The sequence below is a fragment of the Paroedura picta genome, chromosome 2, assembly GCF_049243985.1.
Source record: "Paroedura picta isolate Pp20150507F chromosome 2, Ppicta_v3.0, whole genome shotgun sequence".
Classification (NCBI taxonomy): Eukaryota; Metazoa; Chordata; class Lepidosauria; order Squamata; family Gekkonidae; genus Paroedura; species Paroedura picta.
The window spans coordinates 123,925,581-123,948,832 of NC_135370.1; the positions used below are offsets into that span (position 1 = coordinate 123,925,581).

The 23,252-nt window shown below is 46.5% G+C and overlaps 1 protein-coding gene across 3 annotated transcripts in view; it reads left to right on the plus strand.

Annotated features, from left to right (window-relative positions):
• Nucleotides 1-23,252, plus strand: part of CSTPP1 (centriolar satellite-associated tubulin polyglutamylase complex regulator 1) — a 148,446-nt gene that overhangs the window by 123,409 nt on the left and 1,785 nt on the right. For all 3 annotated transcript variants that reach the window (XM_077322379.1, XM_077322377.1, XM_077322378.1), the window contains 5 exons: nucleotides 4,668-4,752; nucleotides 12,039-12,124; nucleotides 13,809-14,004; nucleotides 16,579-16,688; nucleotides 22,959-23,022. In XM_077322379.1, the coding sequence (XP_077178494.1) occupies nucleotides 4,668-4,752; nucleotides 12,039-12,124; nucleotides 13,809-14,004; nucleotides 16,579-16,688; nucleotides 22,959-23,022 (541 nt within the window). The remainder of the gene's footprint in view (nucleotides 1-4,667; nucleotides 4,753-12,038; nucleotides 12,125-13,808; nucleotides 14,005-16,578; nucleotides 16,689-22,958; nucleotides 23,023-23,252) is intronic.

Here is a 23,252-nt window from a genome sequence, read left to right on the forward strand (position 1 = left end):
TGCCCCTCAAGTAAAGGGACATCATGTGATGAAATTGGGATGTGTGTGTGTGCGTGCATGTGCCTGCACTATATAAAAACTTGTGGCCCACAAAATAATTGAATTTTGATCCAGAGACTGGCTGGAGACTGGGTGGGAATTTCACGTGTTCAGAGAGGGGAGTGTCAATGCTGTGAACAGCCCCTGTCCCTCTACCATGACTATAGATCAGTGGCCCCCAACCTGCGGGCGCGGCCCGATGCACGGGCGCGGCCCGCGGGTGCGGCCCGATGCGTGGGCGGGGTCCGCGGGCGCGGGCGATGCGTGGGCGTGGCCCGTGCGGGCTGCAGGCCGCGCCCCGATGCCCTGCCGGTCCCCAACCTCAGAAAGGTTGGGGACCACTGCTATAGATTACTGCTGGTCACCCATTCCAAATGCTACTAGCTTCTCTTTTCATGGTTTGTCACTTGAGCCCTTTTCTGAACTATTACATTCTTTGAAAAATTCAATCTATTGCCCCTTGGAATATATTATACAAAGTAAATACATGCAAATTTACATCATTTGAACAATCCCATTGTCGCTGGATTTAATGCCCCCCCTCCCTCGCATATCACCCATCTCCTTGCATAACAAGTGTTACTGGAACTGGTGACCCCTATGAAAGTGCTGTTTAAAGAAGGGAGTGCCTGATATTTCAGTGTCTTGTTCTCTTTAGTAGAGTATGAACACATTATTTTCTGTGACTTCCGTGTGACTTCTGGGTTTCTAGAGGACAAAAACGAAACACAAAAACTGAAACTACTATTTCAGCTAATGGAGCTAAAGGAAAATGCTTTGATATCATTTTACTGAGAATCATTTGCCAGGAGTTCGTGTTCAGCATAGGATAACGCATAAACACACACAGCTGCTGGGCAGACGTGACTGCTGCAGAACCACACCTGCCTCTATAAACTCTGCTAGAGCAGTAGAATTTTTTTCCTTTGCCTGTCTAGAGATGGTGTCAGATTTTCAAGGCTCCTTTCTTGTGACTCCACTGAGGCAGTCCCTGGAACCAAGAAAGTATCTTTATTAGCGTGGACTGAGAGCCAGCTTAGTATAGTAGTCTAAAATTAGGGCCTCTGACTCCCCACTCCTCCTCCACATGCAGCCAGCAGGGTGACTTTGGGCCAGTCAGAGTCTTGTTACAGCAGTTCTCACAGAGCAGCCCTATCAGATCTCTCTCAGTCCCACACACCTCACAGGCTATCTGTTGTGGGGAGAGGAAGGGAAGGCGATTGTAAGCCACTTTGAGACTCTTGGGTAGTGAAAAGCAGGATATAAAAACCAACCTTCTTCTATTTCATAGAATTGAGGTAGATTCAGTTGCGTAGCTATGTTGGACTATAATAGTTGAACAAAATTCAAGACCAGTAGCACATTAAAGATTAACACAATTTCCCAGGATATAAGCTTTTATGAATTGAAGCTCTTAGTTAGACTGTTAGAAAACAGCCTGCGTATATTGTTTTCAGGTGCTCCCCTCCCACTGCATCCCCTTGTGTCCCCTGGAAAGCTACTTGAGAAAACAATATGGTATAGTGGTGGGACTAGGGTCTGGGAGGCCCCAAGTCTGAATATCCACTGTGCCATGGAACCTTGCTAGGTGACCTTGAGCCCATCTCACACACACTTATCCTAACCTACCTCGCAAGGCTGTTGTGAGGACATGATGGAAGACAGGAGAACAATGTATGTTGCGTTGGGTTCCCCTTGCAGAGGGGGAGGGGTGTAGATGAAGTCAGTAAATAAATACTTGAGAAGGTGGCATTTGACTGATACAGCACAAGGTGTTTCAGATAGGTGGGGAAACTAGCAGTGCCTAGGTATATGTACAAAAACGCTTTACATGTGTGCATGAGCTTCCTTGGAACCTAGCCTTATGAATTCAAAATCTGGAGCAAAACAAGGCTAACAAGTATTTGAGCAAAAAAAGTTTAGCCGTACCCTCCTGTTCTGTGCCCTTTGGACTCCCTCTCTGACTGCTGTCTGGCCGTTGTTCTAGTGCTGGCTTTTCTTCCATACTTTACATTCTTTGGTATATAGAAATACAGCAAAATTATTGCTGTTAAGCCAGTCCTCTCCTTAACTTCAGTCCACAGGCTCTTGGACAGAGAACATACAATCACAAACAGCTTTCTGACATCAATATGTTTCCATTCTCTTTAGATCCCATAAACCTCCCTGAGCTTCTCCCCTTCAGTTTCTCCTTTTTTCTTCCCCCTTTTGAACCACAAAGGCCGTTCTTTGCCAGCCTCCCAAAGCCACTCTCTCTAAGAGATGAATCTTTTAGTTGGCTTTCTTGTGTATTTTGGATCTTTCCCCTCTGCCTTCCTTTAATACAGTGACCATATTTGCACACAGCATTCTGAGGGAGGCCATCCAACTGCCTTGCTGGATGCCAAAATAATAATGCCTGTGGGTTTATACTCCATACTTCATTGTACATATCCCCAGAACTTGCTTGCCTTCCCCTTGCTGCCAAATGTTGCTTGGATGGTTTTCCAGGTATGTGGCATGAGTGAATTTTACCATGCCACTGAATTCTAAAAAATGTAAGCAGCTTTCTTTTAGGGGGCTTTTCAGGGCTAAATTAGAAGTTACAACCAGAAGTGTTGACTCTATTTGCACAGGAAGAGCTGCTTCCAGAGTAGCAACCAGCAGTGGAAAACCATTTATTTGCTTACCCGTTTTCTCCCCAACCCCATTGACTGCCCTTGCAAGCAGGATGCTAACACCCCCACTCCATGTGATTGCCCTTTCTCCTTGGTTTCTTTTTTAAAATGAGCCCTATGGTTAGGATGTTCATATATGTGTATGTAGCATAGGTTGGCCCTCAGTCACATTTCTTCTTAATTTTATTTATTCTTGATCTGATTTATTTATTTATAATTTAATGTATACTCCTCCACCCCTGAATCGGCTTGTGGCAGCTAACAGTAGATAAAACCCCACAATAAAATCCCCCTAACAGAACAAAAATCTAACAGTCAGTAACAAAAACTAGAAAACCAGAAAAATTGGCAGCAGACTTCTTCTAAACATTGAGCCTGAATTTTCAGCTATACCAGATCTCCATTTCTATTAGTTTCTATGCTGCAAACTGTGCATATTCTCTTTTTTGAAAACCCCAAGTTTGCACAAATAAGAGTAACACTGTGTTAAAAACAAACTGTAAGAAACAGTGCAACAGTGCATACATGTGTTTTTTGAGAATTTGGAATATTTTCCGGCAACGGACAGTGATATGGCAGGATAGGAAGTATGAGTAAATAAGGCATGTCTGAATAGTATGGTTGAAGAAATAAAGCTATAGGCCTGGGAGGAAAGACAAATAACAATATAGGCTGCAAATGTTCCACCTTCAGAACACCAAGACCTTTTGTAAATTTTAGGCATGTCCCTAAGCACAAGGACTTCCAGAATGTTGTGTATAAACATGAAATTAATGATGTTTCCTGTTGTCTGCCAGTTCTTTGTAACATGCTGTTCTGGAATGGTTATCTAAAAGCATCAAAATAGTGTTTGTACCATTTTAAAAAATATATTCAATTCATCATATTTACTGTCTCCGTCAACCTTACCACAGTAAGTCTGTCAATTGGGTTAGTATGTTTCCTACAGGGATAGTGGCATGCCTACCCATCTAGGGAGCTTTCAGCCAGGACCTTGCAAAACATAGTTCAAGGTTTTAGCCACTGTGTTACACCATAATTTTCAATTATAAATCTCCACAATAGCTTTCCCTCTGAAAATGTGGAGAATGTTCTATGCTATATCCTCAGAATTCTTTCTTCTTCTCTTCTTCCTGGGTTTGTTTGTGTATGTTTGTGGGGTAGGTCTCATGCTGTCCCTTTTCTTGGCTCTTGACCTATTCATCTATTGTGCTCATGCAACACTTTATCGCGGTAACACCTTGTTAAAAGGCAGAACAGTCCTCGGCTCCTGGAATGGGAGGAGACCACTACACCAGCACCAAGGCTAGTTTAACAAAGTTTGCAGTCCCAGTGGACTTCCAGCAACAAATCAGAAAGCAAAAAAATACTGTGAAAAACAAAAACAAATGTAGCAACAATGATAGTCCCACAGTATAGCTGGCATCTCTCCCACTGCTCATCCATCATGATTTTACTCTCCACCAGTGCCTGCACAGGTACCCCTGCAAGGAAAGTGCCACTCACTGTACAGCAGCAACTAGAGAACCTATCCCATCTCACACACAATATTTATGTGAGCAACAAATGGTATCACCCCTTGAGAACCACAGATAACCACTTCGTATCCACCCAGAAAAGTGGCAGAAGAGAGAGATATGATGAGGACCTGTTAGTCTTCTGATTCCCACCATACCATCTTCCTTTGGCAGCTCCTCCATCCATAGAATCCAGGGCTCCCAACTATATACATAAGTACTGAAAAGGTTGTATCTGGTGCCAACTGGGGCTTAGCATGCAAGGGATCCCTGAGGAAGGGCTGGGAAGACACCCATACAACTGAGGCACCGTAATGCAGATAAAAATGAAAGGACATCAGGTGTAACAGTGGTGTTTCTTGAATGTACACTGAGGATAATGAAATTTTATGCATAGGCCAAATGATAGGGGAACAATCATCATCTTAAGCCTTTCATCCTGTTTCTGATGCAGACTTGTTGACTGCCAAGGAGTATCACTGCCTGTTGCAGCTGCTCTGCCCAGACTTTCCAATGGAGCTCACACAGAAGGCAGCCAGGTGAGTCTTTGTGCATTTCCCATATGATCCAGACTTTGAATACATTTTATCGTCAGAGCCACCTCATATTTTTGGAAGAAGTACAAAAGGTATCTGAATTTAAACAGGACAATATATGTGCAGAACTCCCAAATGTGAAAAGTGCATGTGCCTTTCAGAGGACTGGTTTTCCTGCAATAAACCCACAAGTGAAGAACCCATTCTCTCTTGACCACTGCTTTTGTGTTTACATCAGGCAAATCCATCTCTGACCACGTAAATATGATTACTCTACAATGGACTGTGCTACATAGTTATTTAAATATGGGTGGGCTTTTTCACATCCAGGTTTAAAAATTAAAATTAAATACTGTACTGGCTGTTAGAGGCACAGTATTTGTGGTGTGATATGATTTTGCCACTGGATTTTATATTACAGGCAGGTGCAGCAAGTGGTTCCTTTTATGTGTGTCTTCTGTCCTTGCCAAATCCTACAACTAATTTACTATTGCTGTTGTAGCCACCGTATCAAAGCCAAGTTCTGGGAGGATAAGGAACAATTTACTAATCTCTGCACATCATTTTCAGACAAAGAATCATCCACAGCAGTGGTCCCCAACCCCCGGTCTGCAGCCCAGTGCCGGGCCACGAGAGCCTTGGCAGCGGGCCGCAGCTTCCTCTCCCCGCCCCCAATTAGCTTATCAAAGTGGCCGATTAGCTTGCGGCCCGGCAAGCTTCTTGCTGCAGGAGGGGGGGGGGAGAGAAACAGGTCCGTACATGCGCGTTTGCGCCCAACAAGGGCGCCCAACACGCGTGGCAGTTGCGCACATGCGCACATGCGCACATGCACAGAGCCATAGCGTATGCGTGTTTGCACCCCTGCCGGGAGCACAAACACGCATGCGCAGCAGGTCCATGCATGGACGAATGCGTGAAACTGCCCCGCATGCGCGTTTGCAGGCCCGCCAGGTGCAAACGCACATGTGCGGCAAGTCTGCACATGCACATTTGCGTGGGCCCCGGGTCGCCCTCTCCCCCCACCCCTTGGCAGCGGTCCTCAACCAGAAAAAGGACCACTGATCCACAGGACAACTAAGGCAGTCTTGGTTAATTCAGCTACCAAGGAATTTGAGGGTTCTCTGCAATTTAGTTTGAAAGCCAGTATTCTAGATGTCCAGTAAACATATGAATATGCCAGCAAGGATGCTCTCTTTTGTGCCTCCCAGCAGAATTGTTAAGGACCAGAGAGACACTACCAAGTAAAAAATATGTCATGCTGCAGGAATGATGTTTTCTCCATCAGATGAGCTCCTTATTCCCACAAGAGAAAAGGAAAAATTGCCAATCTAGGCCATTTTTATTGGTGTGTGCTTTTACTAAGGATAGACTAATACAGGTTCAAATTCTGCAAACTCACTAAACTTAGTTAAGTTAATTTAGCTTAGCCTCTGCTCTGCAAAAGTGAGAGTAAGAGCCTTCTTTACAAACCTCATGCAAGGATGCATTAGGAAACCTGCAGCAGATAAGATTATTGGTCCACCATCTTCATGGAGTGGGCAATAAATCTAAACAAGTACACAAGATCAGTTTGAAGCCAGACTCAATGATGATGAGGATGATGTTAGTGTCAAGGAATTTCGTCTAAAAAGCCATTGTAAACCAGAGGCCCAGCTGGGGGGTGGCCTTCGCACAACTCCTCCGTTCTGAGCGTGTGCCTTGGAGACAGACAGACGGGGGGCTTTGGGACAGCAGGTGTAAGAGAAAAATGAGATCTATGTCTGAGGCACCCCAGCTCAGGTGGGGGATGATCTCACTGGCTTCTGAGCGCTTCTTTCTGTTAAGTCTGCTCTCACCTACTAAGCTAGTCAAGCGAGGTTATTTGATACTGCTTTAAATCTAAATCTGCCTTCCTGTGCCTTCCTGTGTCCTTCCTTATCTGTGACTTCAAACACCCTTACCTGCATTCTCTCCCTCTCCTCTGCTCTTCTGTCTGCTGCCCCATTCCTTCCTGCTCTAAGGCCCATTCACCACACCGGGTGGGAAATGTCAGTCTAGGGAGGAGGGGTCACTTTCCCATTCAGAGGTCTTTGTGTGTGTGTGTGTGTGTGTGTGTGTGGTTTCCTAAAACAGGCCAACCTTCCAAGGGGGCTCTGACAGCTGCTTAGCTGCTTTAGGCATGGGTTCTTCTATGGTTACGACTTAGGAGCAAGCATCCTCTACTGATGAACCGTGGAGACTGTGAAATCATAGACTGGCATCCTTCATGAGCTGCCCGGCCTTTTGGTATCCCTGAAGCTACATGGCTGGGATGATTCCACAACATATGCTGGGGCGGTTGCTATGCACTGGTAACAACAAACTCTTGAAAGAGCTCATGCAGCATTAGGGCAGACACAAGAGGCAACAGCAGTGTGGTGGGAGTCCAAGCCAGGCTGGGCAATGATTTTTAAATTTGAGCTTGCCCCCTTTATATGTAAAATTGGCTGATGTGCAAGTTGAATAGACAAAGGGGACAATGTTAAGGGGATGCCAAACCCTTCTTTCCCTTCTCTAGCTATTGCCGTCTCTCACCAGGCAGTTTTCTCTTCAGGAGCCAACATGGTGTCGTGATTAAGAGAAGTGAACTCTAATCTGGAGAACAGGGCTTGATTTGATTCCCCACTCCTCCACATGCAGCCAGCTGGTGACTGTCACAGTTCTCTCAGAGCTCTCTCAGCCCCACCTACCCCCTAGAGTGTCTGTTGTGGAGAGAGGAAGGCTAGGGGATTGTAAGCCACTTTGAGACTCCTTTTGCTAGTAGAAAGCGGGATCCAGAAAAACAGCTCTTCTCACCAGAATTCTGAATCAGGGATGAAAGAAAGGAGTGTGCAGAGAGTTCAGCCCACATGCCCCTTTGGCACTTCAACCTTCTTTGAACATGAATGGGCAGACCCATGTGTAAATGTGTGGATGCCCCACTGCCATGGGCCTCATTCCCTTGCGAAAACACAGTGGAGACGTTTATGCATTATGCCTTCAGAGAGAATTGGGCTAGTTGCCACAAGCGTCAGCATGTTCTCTGCAAGGCATCGGCCGTTTAGAAGCTTTGATCCCGTGCCGCATTGTGTGACTTGCATAGGCTTTGATTTGTGGAGTGGGAAATATTTTTTCGCTAGCGGCAAAATATTAGGGCCTGTAGTAGAACTACATGCACTCTGCATCCTGCGTCTAATTTTGAAACAAAGGCTTGTAACTGCTTGTTATTGTTAGACTTGCTGATACTAAACGCTCTGTGAGGTACGTTCCAAAGCTACCATTCCAAAACACAGGTGATCTTCAGAAAGAATAGAAAATGTAAGCCCAGATGTCACACACAACTTCAGGTGATTGGCAGAAAGGAGCTTTAAGGGAAGGAAAGTGGAGCATGTTGCCTCCCACAGCTGAAAAGGAAGGCGCTGTGCCTTATCTCTCAGCTGAGTTCCTTTTACCCTTCTGAACTATTAAGAAGAAGAAGAAGAGTTGGTTCTTACATGCCACTTTTCTCTACCAGGAGCCTCAAAGTGGCTTACAGTGGCCTTCCCATTCCTCTCCCCACAACAGACACCCTGTGAGGTGGGTGAGGCTGAGGGAGCCCTGATATCACTACTCGGTCAGAACAGCGCCGTGGCGAACCAAAGGTCCCAAGGTCAGCCAGCTGGCTGTATGTGGGGGAGTGTGGACTCAAACCTGGCTCACCAGATTAGAAGTCTGTACTCCTAACCACAACACCAAGAAGCCAGTCTGCCCCAAAGCATGTGAAAAAACAGTCACAGCACCAGGCAGTTTCCTACATTCCCATGTTGGCTTAGCAGCTTTAGTAATTTCTCCTAACCCCTCCCCTAACGTTTAAAAGGAGCTGAGCAGATTGTGACTGTTGTAACGGGAGTCATGATATCTTGCAGATGAGCAGTGCCGCCTTCCCCCATCACCTCACAAAGGCATATGCCAAGGAGTTTCCCTTTTTTCATCCCTGAAACCCCTGAGGCTGGATAGTCATGCAGTGGCTCACATTTGCCTCTTGCATTCCTGGAGTGACTGAGTGAGGCCGAAAGGTGACGGCAAAGAGGATGGGAATTTACACAAGAGTGGAAGGTATGACCCATGTCAGTGGGTTGATTGACAGCAGAACAGGGAACATTCAACATTTCACACACACACACACACACACGGGTTATATTTCTAGCTTGTAGCACTGTTTTTCTACTTGCGTGTCCTAACTTTTCCCTGTTAATTATTTTTTCCTATATGAATGCCCAGAGCACACTGAGCATCATGCTGACATAGAACATGGGTCATGGAGCTATGCATTAGTGGTGGTGTTTGAAAAGCAGAAGGGAAAGGAAGAGCTGTTGTGGATCCCCCACTCCCCCCATGGCTGAAGACCCACTTTATGAAGTCTCCGTGGCTATTTTCCAGCTCTAATACTTGGCCCTGAATCAGGGCTGTGTCCCTTGCCTGCAGACCCTCTGCTGCTCAGCTTGGCCTCTCATCCTGCCCAGCTGGAGAGACATGCAGGACTGTTTGAGTAGCTCCAGCTGTGCCATTAGTGGGTTGCTGGCCAATTGAGTAACTGCTTCTGAGTTACCCGTTCTTTGCTCCTCTGGAGTGCAGGCTCTTTGGCTGACTCAAGTCAGTAACCCAGCACCAGAGTGCACCTGCTTCCAACTAGGTACTTCCCCAACAGAGACAAATTCTTCTTGCATCGCTTTGTTGTCTTCACTTAATCCAGCATCCAAAAAATATCTCAGAATAGCTTCAAGCTACTTTCACTCCCTCCCAGTACTTTTAGAATTCGGTGGAGGGGAATGTTAGGGTCGGGGCCGTGACGCTCCCCAGGCAAAGGAACAGGATCACATAGAGCTGTCACAAGTCCGTTTGCACCCTACTTCTCTTGCCTATCCTTCTCCAGAGAGCAGGACTGTCCTGGCTTTCATACCTCTCTTTGATGACTTTTTGGAGACTGTTGGAGCACAAAAAGGGATGGTGCTTTCGACCCACAATACGGCCTGTAATAGTTCCAAGGTCTGAAGAGGGATGCCATGGGACGTGCTCTATTGCTTGGGAGATAAAGATAGTCTGTCTGCCAGCTTCAAAGCCATCTCCTTGCTGTGGTCACTGACAATCCCCATAACGTGCTTATTAGTGGGAATTAAGAACGTGAACTACTGCTGTTCCAGACAGCAGCAGCAGCAGGAGGAGGAGTTTGAGGGACATAATAAATAAAGCAGAAGCACTTTGACATCTTCAAAGGGTTTTGTTTGAAATCGTGGCTTTTCTCCTGGGGACCTGCTTCGCCTTAGTCTTTCTTCTTTGCAGTAATTAATTCAAGCTGTTCTGCATGCTTGAATTTGCCTCAGTGAACTGGGCTGGTCAGAGTCGCAGGGAAGGAGGCGTCTCCCTGGGACGGATCCTGTATCTTTTCCGCCTCTGCTTCCGCCTAGAGCCTCTTCTGTGAGTAGCATTAACCCAGGCCCAACAATTCCTGTGACCACCTTGAGAGGATCAATGGCTTTCCCTTTGAGGACCTGCTAGGGAGGCCTGGGGGTTGCTGCTCACTCTCTGCATAACTCCCCCAAACACACTGATGAACATTGGGAAGCATTTGCTACCCTTAAATTGACAGTATTTGCTGCTTCTTTTACCCATTTGCACCCAATTTGCCTGCTGTGGTTCACGATGGGTGAGGAGGACATAGTGGAACTGCAAATGCCCTAACAGGGTTCCTTTCTGTCAAGGCACATCCCTGAAGGAAATATTTTTATGTGGAAGAATAAGACAATGTGAGTCACCAAAATTAATGTCAGTGACCCAAATAATAAGCATTGCCTTCATCAAAGCAGGTATTTTGCCATAAAAGCTGGAATACAAAACCTGGAATATTTAGGAGCCAACGTAAAGCGAGAGACAGGGAGATTATTTGATTAGATGAGCTCCAGGTTTATCTAAACTATATTTGATACTGGATATAGCTCTGTAATGCAACATGGGTGACCCAGGCAGAATTCTTTGACCACAAACCAAGACATGTGTTTATTCAAAGGGAATAAAAGGTAAACTATGTGATTCAAAATTAACGTGGAACAAATACACCTCTTACAATATTAAAGAGAGGAACACCTCTGCCCTTTCTATTTAGATGGTAAGCCTTAGCTTACGGAGCCCATCTCTTGAGGTAACAAGACAAAAGGCTTCTTTCCTGAATCCTTTGCAAGGACAGGACAGATTTAGTATTCATCTTGCTCTGCTAGTTTAATAAATATCAAGGCTGTTTGGAATAACAGCATCAGTCAACACAGTCCAGCTCTTGGCCCTGTTTACCAGTATTTGCTGTATTTATCCAGGGTCAAAACAGCAAATAGGATAAATTTATGGCTGTAGTTTTGCTCTTCATTTTTATCTTTGTTGTAATTCTGCAGTGCACCAGATTAGGAGTAGAAACTGTTTGCCATTTGTCCTCCCAGTGTTCCAACCTCTCTCTTAAATAATAGATCTGCTTTATTACTTGTTCTATTATATCTTGAGCCTTGCCCTGAATGGCCCAGCCTGGCCGAAGCCCATTAGATCTTGGCAGTTAAGCAGGATCAGTCCTGGTCAATGATTGGATGGGAGACGACTAAGGCAATCCAGGGTTGCTGCACAGAGACAAGCAAACCATCTCTGTCTCTTGCCCTGAAAACCCTACCGAGTTGCCATAAGTTGGCTGCAACTTGATGACATGTTCTGTCACCAGAAAAGAGTGCAGACTGCTTCTTCTCACCCATCATTATATCCATAGTCTTTCCTAAACTTGAGTTCCAGACAACAGTCTCTTCATAAATGATGTCATTTCAGTCATTGGATGGTTTCAGGGGCTGTCGTTCCATGTGAGGTGCACTGGGGGAAAGCTGGAGGATGTTTTTCTGGTCTGTGCTTATCCTTGTGGGTTCCAAAGGTCATGGTTGAGGACCACTTTCCTATTACTACCTTTGTGTGCTACCTCAGAAGAAGATATACATTTTAGAGCACCCTTTCCTGAATTCATTCTGTCTCCTGTGGGCAATCCGTCTTTCCCCTTAATTTGCACAGAGTTCTTAGGATACTTCCTCGGTCCGTTAAATCAGAAGACTATGGAAGACTATGGGTTTGATTTGAAAGATATAAACTAGCAGAGAACAAATTGTGAGTCTATTTGGGGAGTCCCCTTTGTAACTGTCCCTTGTTCACCTTCAACATAACTTTATTTCCAGTCTAAGTGACCTGCTATAGCTAGTGAGCTAGTGACTGAGCTCTCTGTCCCTTCTCGGTTCCAGGATTGTGCTGATGGATGATGCAGTGGACTGCCTGATGTCTTTTTCGGACTTCCTGTTTGCTTTCCAGGTCCAGTTTTACTACTGTGGTGAGCCCACCTCACATTCTCTTGTCTGTCACTACTGAACTGCAACAGCAAAAAACAAAACAAAACAAAAAACTGGGTGCAACCTAGGCCAGAAAGCCTTAATTCACTATATGGATCCTCCTGGCAGTATATGAGAGCAAATCCTATCAGATACAGTTGAGCAAGAAGCTAAGTGAGGATTCTGGTATTATTTGGTAAGTAAGGTAAAGCCTGGAAGAGGGGCTTTATCCCTGCTAACAGTATGGGACCTGCCTCCCTTCTGAAAGAGAGAGCCACCAGCCAAATAGCTTGTCCTGGTTCATTCTCAAAATGGTTTGCTCTCTTGTTGCTGTTTGCAGGTCAGGGACAGGATCCAACCGCATTAGCAGATAATATTTCCCTTTGCAAATCTCCTTTCCCTTCACAATCTTGTCATCTATGTGAATGGTTGAGAGCATCCTTTTTCACCCTTTTGGCCATGGAGGAGCCCCTGAAATGATTCTGCAGACTTTGAGGAGCCCCGGAAGTGATGACAGCTGGCCATGCCTCCCTCCCTCCCTCCCTGCGAAGTGACAGGCAGAATCAAGAAGGACTGAGGGGGGTGGGGAGAGAGAAGGCAGTTTAAGCGGGGAGAAGCATGCAGGCTCTACCCCCTCCCAGGCACAGAAGCCAGGAGAGAATCCACTCGTGATCAGGAGGCGGGAGGGGGAGCAGTGGGAGTGGCTGGTTCCCCAGCTTGTGGCCAAGTGCAGTAAGGCAGGAGGGGAAAGGCTGCCGACTGCCTCTGGAGCTCCCCCGGACTCCCAGTTTCCCCTGTGTGTATAGAGTTCTGCAGGCACATACTACACTACCTCATATCCATTCTCATCCACACCCAGCATGCTTCCTAGGGCAGGCTAGCCTACCAGCCCACATGCCCACAAACCACTCAGAGTGGAATCTGCCTCCATCTGCAAATGACTGGTTTAAATTTAGGCTCTGAGAGTAAATAGCAAGAGGGGTCTAGAGCCTGGAGAGAAAGTGATGTTGGCCAACATCTCCGTCAGTTTTCCCTCCAGGCCCCACATTGTGTTTACGTTGGAGTTGTACTGAGGCATGCTGGACTATAAACTGGAGCCTGCCTAAGCCACCTCCCTTGGCTCTTTCAACTGTTCCAAAGAGCCTGCCGGTAACTTGGATGGTGTTTACTTCTATGAAGGGAGAGGCTTCCACAGCAAAGAAACGACTCTGATTGGCTTTCATTTTCACTCTGCTGTGTAGAATCAAAGTTGGAAGGGACCAAGAGCCATCTAATTAATCCCCTGGCCAAGGAGCAAAGTCAACCCCAAACACTAGATGACAGCTCTCCAACGTACAGCTCATGAACTACCAGAGCTGCAAAAATATATTCTGTAGGCTTTAAAAAAATTTTAAATCATTTCATAGGACTTGACTTTGTGCTGCTTCCTCATCTGCGTTCTGCTTTTTGGACATAATAAAACTAACATCCCAGGGATAGGGAGTAGCTCAGAGGCCAGTCTTTGTGATCCTGTCATGGCTTCCTGCTTGAAGAAGTTTATTTAGTAGATCATGGGAACACTGAGGATGGGGGGGGGGCAGTTCCTCACAAGTGTTGCAGATATGACATCAGTTTTCAAGGCTGCCTTTAGCCTGGTAGGCTTATGTTGACCTACAATTTTAAGCCTTCATCACACTGTTTTTACAGAGTTCCTGGAAAGTGTGGCTGCCATCTATCAAGATCTCCTGACTGGCAAGAGTCCAAACACGGTCATTGTGCCCACATCATCTTCTGGGCAGCATCGTGGCCGCCAGAGTCTAAGTGACTGCAGCCCCCCTGACGGGGTGGATGCATCTGCATTTTATCAGTGCCTTGAGTCTCTGTGTGACAGGTCCAAATACAGGTAAGACCTGGGACAGGTGGGCTTATTCAGATTAAAGTGTGGTTCATTGGAAAGGTGAGGTGATGGTAGTGGCAGTGAGGTTGCCCAAATGCTTGATCAGATGAGTAACTCCAGTGGGGAAATACAAAGTATGTAGCTACACAATGCCTTGATAAAATCAAAAGAATAATAGCCACGTGCTGCCTTTTATTAAAACCAGCCAAAGTTATACAGCACAGATTCCAAGTTCTCCATAATTTTCAGGCTGGATCCTGACATACAAACTTTAATATCATGTGTTAAAAGACCTCACCCTTTTCCTTTAAATATCCAGCCTAGTGAAGAGTGCTAAAGAACATAAAAGATACTGTCTTATTTAGGTGACTCTTAATAGAAGGTCTTTAGTACCTTTTGTTTTTGGGTAGAAGGACTAGTTTATTTACCTAATCATGGAGGTGAGAGGGCCCTGGGCCACCCATGCTGTTCTTTTGCTTCCTGAGTGTGGCACAGGCAACTTTTGATTTGCATGTAAAAAATAGTGGCTTGGCAGCTGTATGCAGCAAGGATGTATTCTTGGGCTATCACAAAGTCTACCTCAGTTTTCCAATAGCAGCAGCAGCAAGCACATTCTGAACTTCAGATGCTTAGAGATTATTTATTTATTTATTTTAAAGATTTATTGCCACCTTTTTACCTTGTGACTCTCAAAGTGGCTTGTACGTGTGTTAAATCCTATCAGGTTGCTTCCAGCTTCTGGCAACCCCAGGAATTCACATTTTCAAAAACATTCTGTTCACAGTTTTGCTCAAGTTTTGCAAACTGAGGGCTGTCATTTTCTTGACTGAGTCTATCCATTTCATGTTGGATAGTCCTCTGTTAAATTAAAAGAATTAAAAGAAGCAGTCAGAGACAGGGGCGCATGGCAAAAACTTTTCTATAGAATCGCTGAGGGTTGAACACGACTGAATGGATGACATCATCCTCATTCCTCTGTTCTGACCACCTTCAATTTATCCTAGACCTTGGCATGCATTAACTTGATCTTGGTCACCAGTGACACATCCCTATATTTAATAAGGTAAAGGTAAAAGGTAAAGGTATCCCCTGTGCAAGCACCGAGTCATGTCTGACCCTTGGGGTGACGCCCTCTAGCGTTTTCTTGGCAGACTCAATACGGGGTGGTTTGCCAGTGCCTTCCCCAGTCATTACCGTTTACCCCCAGCAAGCTGGGTCCTCATTTTACCGACCTCGGAAGGATGGAAGGCTGAGTCAACCTTGAGCCGGCTGCTGGGATTGAACTCCCAACCTCATGGGCAAAGCTTTCAGGCGGCTGCCTTACCACTCTGCGCCACAAGAGGCTCTGTCTATATTTAATATAGCTCCCAAATCTTTCATTAGTATTTGATTCCACTTTGTTTCCTCAAACAGCTTTGGACTTTACTTTTGCAACCATTCATGCCAACAACTGCCTTCTTCTGCGCAGTAATAACCAGGGATAGCCGAAGTATCACTGCTGCTGTCTGTGAGTGATCCTTTGCCAGTGTTGCCCTCTGCTGTTGCTGCTGCCCAGGACCCACCCTTCAAGGATTCCTCCACTCCCATCACCATTGGAACTTTCTCCCTGCTTCCTTTAGTTGATGCGGCTGTTCATCCCTGAAGTGGGTGGATACATCTTGTGTCTCAGCTGTGACCATTCCCCTTTGAGTGATTCTGCTAGGAGTTTAGACCACAGATGGTATTGCTCTCAACTTTGCTCAAGCATATGACCCCTCCTCTTGCCATGTAATGGTGTGCATTCAAGAAGGGACAAGACTGCTTACAATATAAATAAAAGAACCATTATAAATTCAAGTGCACCACTGTAAGGATGAAATGGCTATATTTCAGCAGTCTGTTTTGTTTCCTGGGATTTGGAAAGGGGGGAAGCAAAACAGACCAGCCCAAACCAGCCAGTTCATTTTGGGGCATTTGGTTTGGCTGGGTTCTGGGGTTTGATTTGGAAGCACCTCAAACCTTGAATCAAACCAGAATTTTCTGCTTCATGCCCATCCATAAGGTACACCATCTGAACATGCATCCAGTCTGGCATCTAACTCAGAGAGGATGTGCACAGTTTTGTCTGCAAAGTACATAGGAAACTCATCACAGTGGGGCATTGTATGGTCGGAGTCCAAGACTGAGCCACCTCTGAGCACAAGTAAGGGTGCCTTTTACAGGTGTGGCCTCCAGAGGGGATTGAAATTCCAAACTACTGGATTTACTATAGGGTGTCCAGGCTCAGAGTAATCTTGAGAGTTAAGTCCAGCAGTAATTTTCACTGATGGAAAGAACTTCTGTCTGCAGAATCAAATCCCTCCTTATATGCTGCAGTCCAAATCCCCACCCCACTGCTGCTTCTGGAGGACAGGGAACCCACAGGAACAGCATAAAAGTGTGAGCAAAAGAGATGCTATGTGCCTTAGTTCTTGTTCCATAATTTAGGAAGACAAGTGCAGCTTACAGTGCTGGAACTGGTTCAGGCAGGACCTTCCACATAGGGTTAAAAGAGGATGATATGCTGACATCCATTTTCCTGTATTCTGCTTGTTTCCCTAGCTGTCCCCCATCTGCTGTTGTCAAGGAAGTTCTGAGCAGTGTGCAGAGATTGACCTTCTACGGATTCCTGATGGCTCTTTCAAAGCATCATGGGATCAACAGAGCCCTTGGTAAAGAAACAGATCTTGTGGTTTGACATAACTCAGGGAAGCAGTGACCCCTCAGAAACATGCCTTTGTCCAGGCCACAAAGCCCCACAAGAGGGCTTTTCTGTGCATACAATAGATAGGGCTGCAGTGTACTAAATGATTCACAAAGTTACTTAGATTAATTATTAGGGACTCTAGCTTGTACTACTACCTATAGCTTGCTGGAAATAGGCGCTTGATATGTAATGTTTACATAATTTAATGTGTCGTGTTAATACTAACACTTTGCTTCAGTTGTTAGATGACTGGTTGGTTCTACAACCCCAATTTTAGTATACTGCTTACTGACCATCCCATCCTATAATTGATGGTATTGACTCAGCGTAATCTGCCTTGAGCCCAAGTGATAAATAATGTTAATTTTTTGTAAGGAGTGGTTACAGCAGAGGCAGAAATGTACCTTCAGAGTAAAGAACTTTAGATGATTCTATCAAGAGCTACCTCATTCTGCAGCAGAACACAAAAAATCAGCAAAGCCAGAAATCAGCTTGGAATCAGTGGAGGTTTTTGGCAGGTAAAACAATTGCTGCCAAAGGATTGCAGTATTTCAGGGGCTTCAGCAGGAGTCGGGAGGTGAGAAAGTTGCATTTTGTGGGTAGAAATCCTCGTGTCTGTAGAAACTCTCCATGGGATCAAAGCTATTGTCTGAAGTCCTTTTAGGTTCCTAAAACTGCATCACATATTATGTCCTGAATTCCTTTCAGAGGCTGCCAGACCTGGATTTCTCCCTCCCCTCCCCTGGGGAAAAGGCAGTGCTGAAACTTCTTTTCAGATGTGCAAGCCCCACGGTTGGCTTTTGGGGAAAGAGGCAAATGGGAAGAGACTGCTTTGGCCTGCTGCATAGAAATCAGCCCAGGATATTTAGATGTAGACCTTTGATATTTGAAGAGTAAACGTAAAGCCAATGAACTTGACAAAGAGGAGCTGGGTAGCATCCTCTCATCTAATTATGCTCATCAGGGATCATTGACTGGCTGCATGTCTCTTTTGGGTACATAACTGCAAAACGGGTGTCATAGCTCTTAACTCTCTAGCTTTTCCTGCTCAGTTCTTCCAATTGTTGGCCTAATAATTGTAGCTGACTGGTGAGTGATGATGGAATGAGAGGATTAATCTGGTTCCATCTTTCTGTGTATGGTGCTAATTGGCCGGCTCCCAGGATGTCACTCCAAGAAACTCCCCCCCCTTAAAAGTTTCCCCTCACAAACCAAACCCACAAGCTCAAGCCCGCATTCAATTTTTCACTGCACATCTGCATTTCAGTTGTGACACTGGGATCGTGCAGTGCCTGAGGAACATGCCTCGAGCTCTCTCTACCTATCAGGACTGTCTGTACCTGAAAAGTGCTTGATTGCTGAGGATTCGGACGGCATTTTCTCTTTCCTCTTGGATGCTGAGGGGTAACCAGGACTGTGTGTGTTCTGTGATTCCATGATCACACAGCACAAATTCAGAGCTGTCAGGAGCATTTTTCAGCAACCTGCCTTTCCCAACACACAAACTCCAAATTGTCAGGATAGGCGTGGAAATGTATGGCAGGGGGTCCCCCCACCCTGGTGCCATGGCACCCACTCACACCTTTTCTGGCATCCACCAAGTGCTTTTAGCAAGTGGGCGGGGCTTTTGCCCAGCAAGTCTTCTGACTGGCCTTGCAGATTCTAAAAAGTGTTGGCTGCTTTGGTAGCAGCTGCCACCGCAGCACAAGGATCTTGGTTGTCTGACTGAAGGTAACCTGGGGCGACTGCATTAGGCAGCTGATTCCCCTTTCTGCAACAGCCATTTAGTGGCTGTGCCCACCCCACAGTCAGAATTCCAAAGGTGCCTGCAGGCCCAAAAGGGTTGGAGACCCCCAGTGTATAACGACAGATCTAGATCAGGGTCTGTGTTGGGGTGGGGCTTTTGTACACTCTCATGTTGCTCTCCTTCCCTCTGACTTCTAGAAACATCATCAGTTGTGCAAAGTAAGTGAATAAACACACATTTCCTAATTTACATAGTTCACAGTATCCAGCTTTGCTTCGAAGTCCATTTTAGCAATGCTACAGGAAGCAATTCTGTCTTTCTAGAGGAGATCTGTGTCTTGTTTCAGGAAGGCTTCAGACATGCCCTCAAGGTGCAGTTTTCCTGAAACTATCATACATACAAACACATGTTTGGAAGGAACACTTCCAGGTGTTTCTAGCACCACTGCATGTAGAGGTGGCATTATTATTTCAGTGACATATTACTAGAAACAGCTACAGGGGCTAGATTTGAATGGTGTTTAGACACTGCAGGCTACCCTCCCATCCCTGCTTGTGCCTTGGCTGGAAAGTCATGCATCCCTGCCTGAGCTGACTGCTACTTAGCACAGACCAGCCTTCCCCTTGCCGTGCCCCAGTCCCTGGTGACGGTTTGAGCCGCTAATGCTCTCCTGGTGCAGGGCTGTTTACCCAGCAGCACAGGGATTATATATCAAAGGGACATGGAGACAAGCCTGCAATCCCCTCTGCAAACAGGCTTAGAGAGCTGTGCATTCACTGGGGAAGATGATGCCTGAACTGCACCCAGCCCGGCTTTCTTTGGGGCTCTAATACACAATCCACTTCCAGCAAGGTGCAAAGCAAACAGAGGGGCTGAGAGAGCCCTGCCTGCCTGCCTGCCTGCCTGCCTGCAGTCTCCCTTGTGCCCTGTACAAAGTGCACGGGTTTCCCCTTCCATGGAGGAAGTCCTGTCCCCTGGCCTCCTGCCAGCCTCCTGCTGAGGCCTCTTGCAGGGAGGGGCAGCCGCCGCAAGACTAACAGGTGCTCTCAGCTTGGCAGGGAAAGCAGGATTCTTCTCCGGGTGCCTTTTCATCTTCTGTGCACACAGGAGGCTTGGAATAGGCTTTGGTCTGCAGGGGATCACAGGCCCCCGGGAGCCCTGCGGCGAGGGCAGTCCCAGGCGAGAGCTTCAGAGAAGGAAAGAGCTTTCTGTCAGGGGCCCACACTCCCTCTAGCCTCACAGGGACCTTGAAAAGGCGGTAGCAGCAGCCGAGGCAGCACCGCTTTGGAGGGAGCCCAGGAGTAGAACACGGCTGATGAGTTTGTCAGATGGATTGCAACACTCCTGTGTCAATATTGATTCACCAACCCTCTAAGGACTGTTTACTGACTCTCCCCAGAGATTGGAGCACCCCAGAGATCTTTCTATAAAGGTGGAAACAAGCCCAGTCCTTGGTTGAGTTTATCTAATTGAGGCCATGGACAGTAGATAAAAGCACTTTTCAGTGCTCCAGGCTTCCATGGCACCAGAATACCTGGTTTCTTTGGGCAGGGGGGGCAGGGGAGAAAAGACACTGGACTGCTGTACGGTGGTGGAAAGTGTGAGCCGTGAAGCATGCCCCTCCCCACTCCACATGAGCTCAAAACCTTTGCTCCAGCCTCTCTCTTAGCTGCTGGGGAAATGCACAGATCGTGTTGTCCAGGGCCTAATGCCACATAGAATCATAGAATCATAGAGTTGGAAGGGACCTCCTGGGTCATCTAGTCCAACCCCCTGCACTATGCAGGACACAACCCTATTGCTCACCCTGTGTAGCTTGCCACCCCCTTGAACCTTCACAGAATCATGTTAATTACAAGGATAAGCATGGGTGCAACATAGGGTTCCCATACAATAAAAATCCAGCAGTCCATGTGGGGCACTGCTGGGGAGGGGGGAAGGGTGCTTGTTTTCTTCATTCCCAAGCTGTTTCCCCCTGTGTAAAGTTGCAGGTGTTTGTATCCCCACAAAAATATCTCTGGGACCTGGAGGTGAGAAAGTAGTTATGAGTCAAGGAACAAAGTGAAGAGCAAGGTTCAGCCTTGGTGTTGTGGTTAAGAGCAGCAGTCTCTAATCTGGCCAGCCAGGTTTGATTCCCCATGTAGCCAGCTGGGTGACCTTGGGAGAGTCACAGATCTCTTAGGGCTGTTCTCTTAGGACTCTTGGCCCCACACACCTCACAGGGTGTCTTTTGCAGGAAGAGGAAGGGAAAGGTGTTTATAAGCCACTTTGGGACTCCTTCGGGTAGTGAAGAGCGGGGTATAAAAAAGCAGCTCTTCTTCTCTTTCACTGCTTCTCTGCCCCAGTGTGTCTCTTGCTAATGTGCTCAGCAACAAAAGCAGCCTAGCAGGGTTTCACTACACAGAACACTACTCAAGTTCTCTGGGGGAGGAAGCAAGAAGGGCTGGTTTTTTATGCCCTGCTTTTCACTACCCAAAGGAGTCTCCAAATGGCTTACAATTGCCTTCTCTTCCTCTCCCCACAACATGTAAGGTAAGCGAGGCTGAGAGAGCTCTGAAACTGCTATTTGAGAACAGCTCTAACAGGACTGTGACTAGCCCATGGTCAACCTGGAATTACAAAGTGGGAACCGGCAACAATGAACCCAAAGAAAATCATAGGCAGGGGGACAAACAGACCCAGGGAACAGGACGAGGCATTGGCGGGTAAGGAGCCCACTGAGGACCTTGGGCAGGGGGGATGAGGTTAGTGAATTTCCTAGGGCACCCAAGTTTTTTTAGGGCTCCAAATCAAAGGAGCAGGAGGGTCAGAGTTGGCTCAGGGTTTTCTTCAGAGGGAACCGTCTTCCCTTTTCCATCACAGTTGAGGCAGTGTCCTAAACCCTGCAGGTCAGGGGTGGTGGAAGGAGCTGAGCAGTTGATGACCAGAGGTGGTTTTGCTGTGGCCTGGCTCAGTGTCACTGCCCTGGGATTCCTTCAGAGTCTCTCATGCCAGGACTGGCCAAGGCCAGCCCTGCTTAGCCTCTGACATCTGATGAGTGGGCCAGCCTGGGTCGTCCAGGTCCACACATATGTAAATATGCTAGTGAGCATCCGGTGATCTAACTACAAGCCCAATCATCACAGGTGGGAGCTGGGCTGATTCAACAGGGAAGTGATTTCTGTGCACCATTACATAGAAACAGAGCTCAGGTGACAGTAGCTGCAGGTACCCCTTCGCAGCAGCTGATAAGCACCTCTGTAGGAAAACCCATTCATCGAACATACAGCTTGGGGCAGAAGACATAAGACTCTTTTTCTCTTGGTGATCTTTTGCTTGTTGTAGGAACAAATGTTGTCAGAGCCAAGCAGCTGTTGCTCCCTGGATTAGACAGCAGAGTATTGGCCATCTGTTTGATGTCGCTCCTAATGGGAAAAGAGCTACGAGGAAAGCTTGCATGCAGATTTTCAGACAGATTTCTTGAGCACCATATTGTACAGATTCCTACAAAGCACCATAGTGGACATGCTTATTCCACATGCACCCTGTTCTAGAAAGCAGATTTGTACACAGAAGCCAAATTCCACAATTCTAAAAAATTGCCTGTTTCTTTTAGCAGCCATTAATATCTGTGCACTTTACTGTACAAAACAGAGAAATATTTTTTTGAAGGCAAATCAACAAGGCCCTCTCTAGCTTGGTCAGAGAGCCAGCTTGGTGTAGTGGTTAGGAGTGCAGACTTCTAATCTGGTGAGCTGGGATTGATTCCCTGCTCCTCCCCCACATGCAGCCAGCTGGGTGACTTTGGGCTTGCCGCAGCCCTGATAAAGCTGTTCTAACCAAGCAGTAATATCAGGGCTCTCTCAGCCTCACCCACCTCACAGGGTGTCTGTTGTGGGGAGAGGAAAGGGAAGACGGTTATAAGCCACTTTGAGGCTCTATCTGGTAGAGGAATGTGGCATATAAGAACTGACTCTTCTTATAAACAAAACTATTTGCAGACAGGATCTCTTGCTGTGATTGCTAACCTGGTCCCTGCAGAAGCAAGCCATAGGGACTAAGATTGTGAGGAGGAAAGGTCCATACCTGCAAATGTGTTAACAAATACCTGCAATTTTTGTCTTCTGAAGACGCGGCCAGGCAGTGTTAGCTACAATGTCGTGAGAGGAATACACTGTGCAGAGATAGCTATATTTTCAACATAAGCTCGATTGCAGCAAAGATCTGCATTGTCATTTGTACAATCTCTTGTACAAATAAATGAACAAAAATCCAGTGGTATTTTAAGTAATAATTTATTCCATGATAGGCTTTCAAAATTAATTTCTGAGACACAAAAGCTGATGCTGTCATGAGCTCTTTGGAGTGCTTCTGGGCCCGTTTTGTTCTGCTGCTGGAATCCTGATCAGCTTCCTCCAGCATAGAGATGGCAAAGGATTGCTGCCTATCAATGATCTTCCTGCACAGACATCCATTCAACTCTTCCTCTGTTGCTGTTGCCCATTGCAGGTGTTCTTCCAGATAAAGCAGAGCTCCTAGTTGACCCACTTATGGATCAAGAACTGGAGAAACTGTAAGTTCCATTAATGGCAGTGAGAGATCTGAAGTAGGACAGCAATACCACATCTTGGATGTGCCCCCAGACCAATAGTGCAGGTTACCTCCTTGCAATTACTTGGGGGAGGCAGGGTGGTCAAAGCAGCAAAGAGAGCTTTTTTTACACTGGGACGTGGGCAATTCATTGATCCACCCACAAACAAGAGAGAACAACATGGTGGCCAAGGAAGGAAGTTCAGACAATTT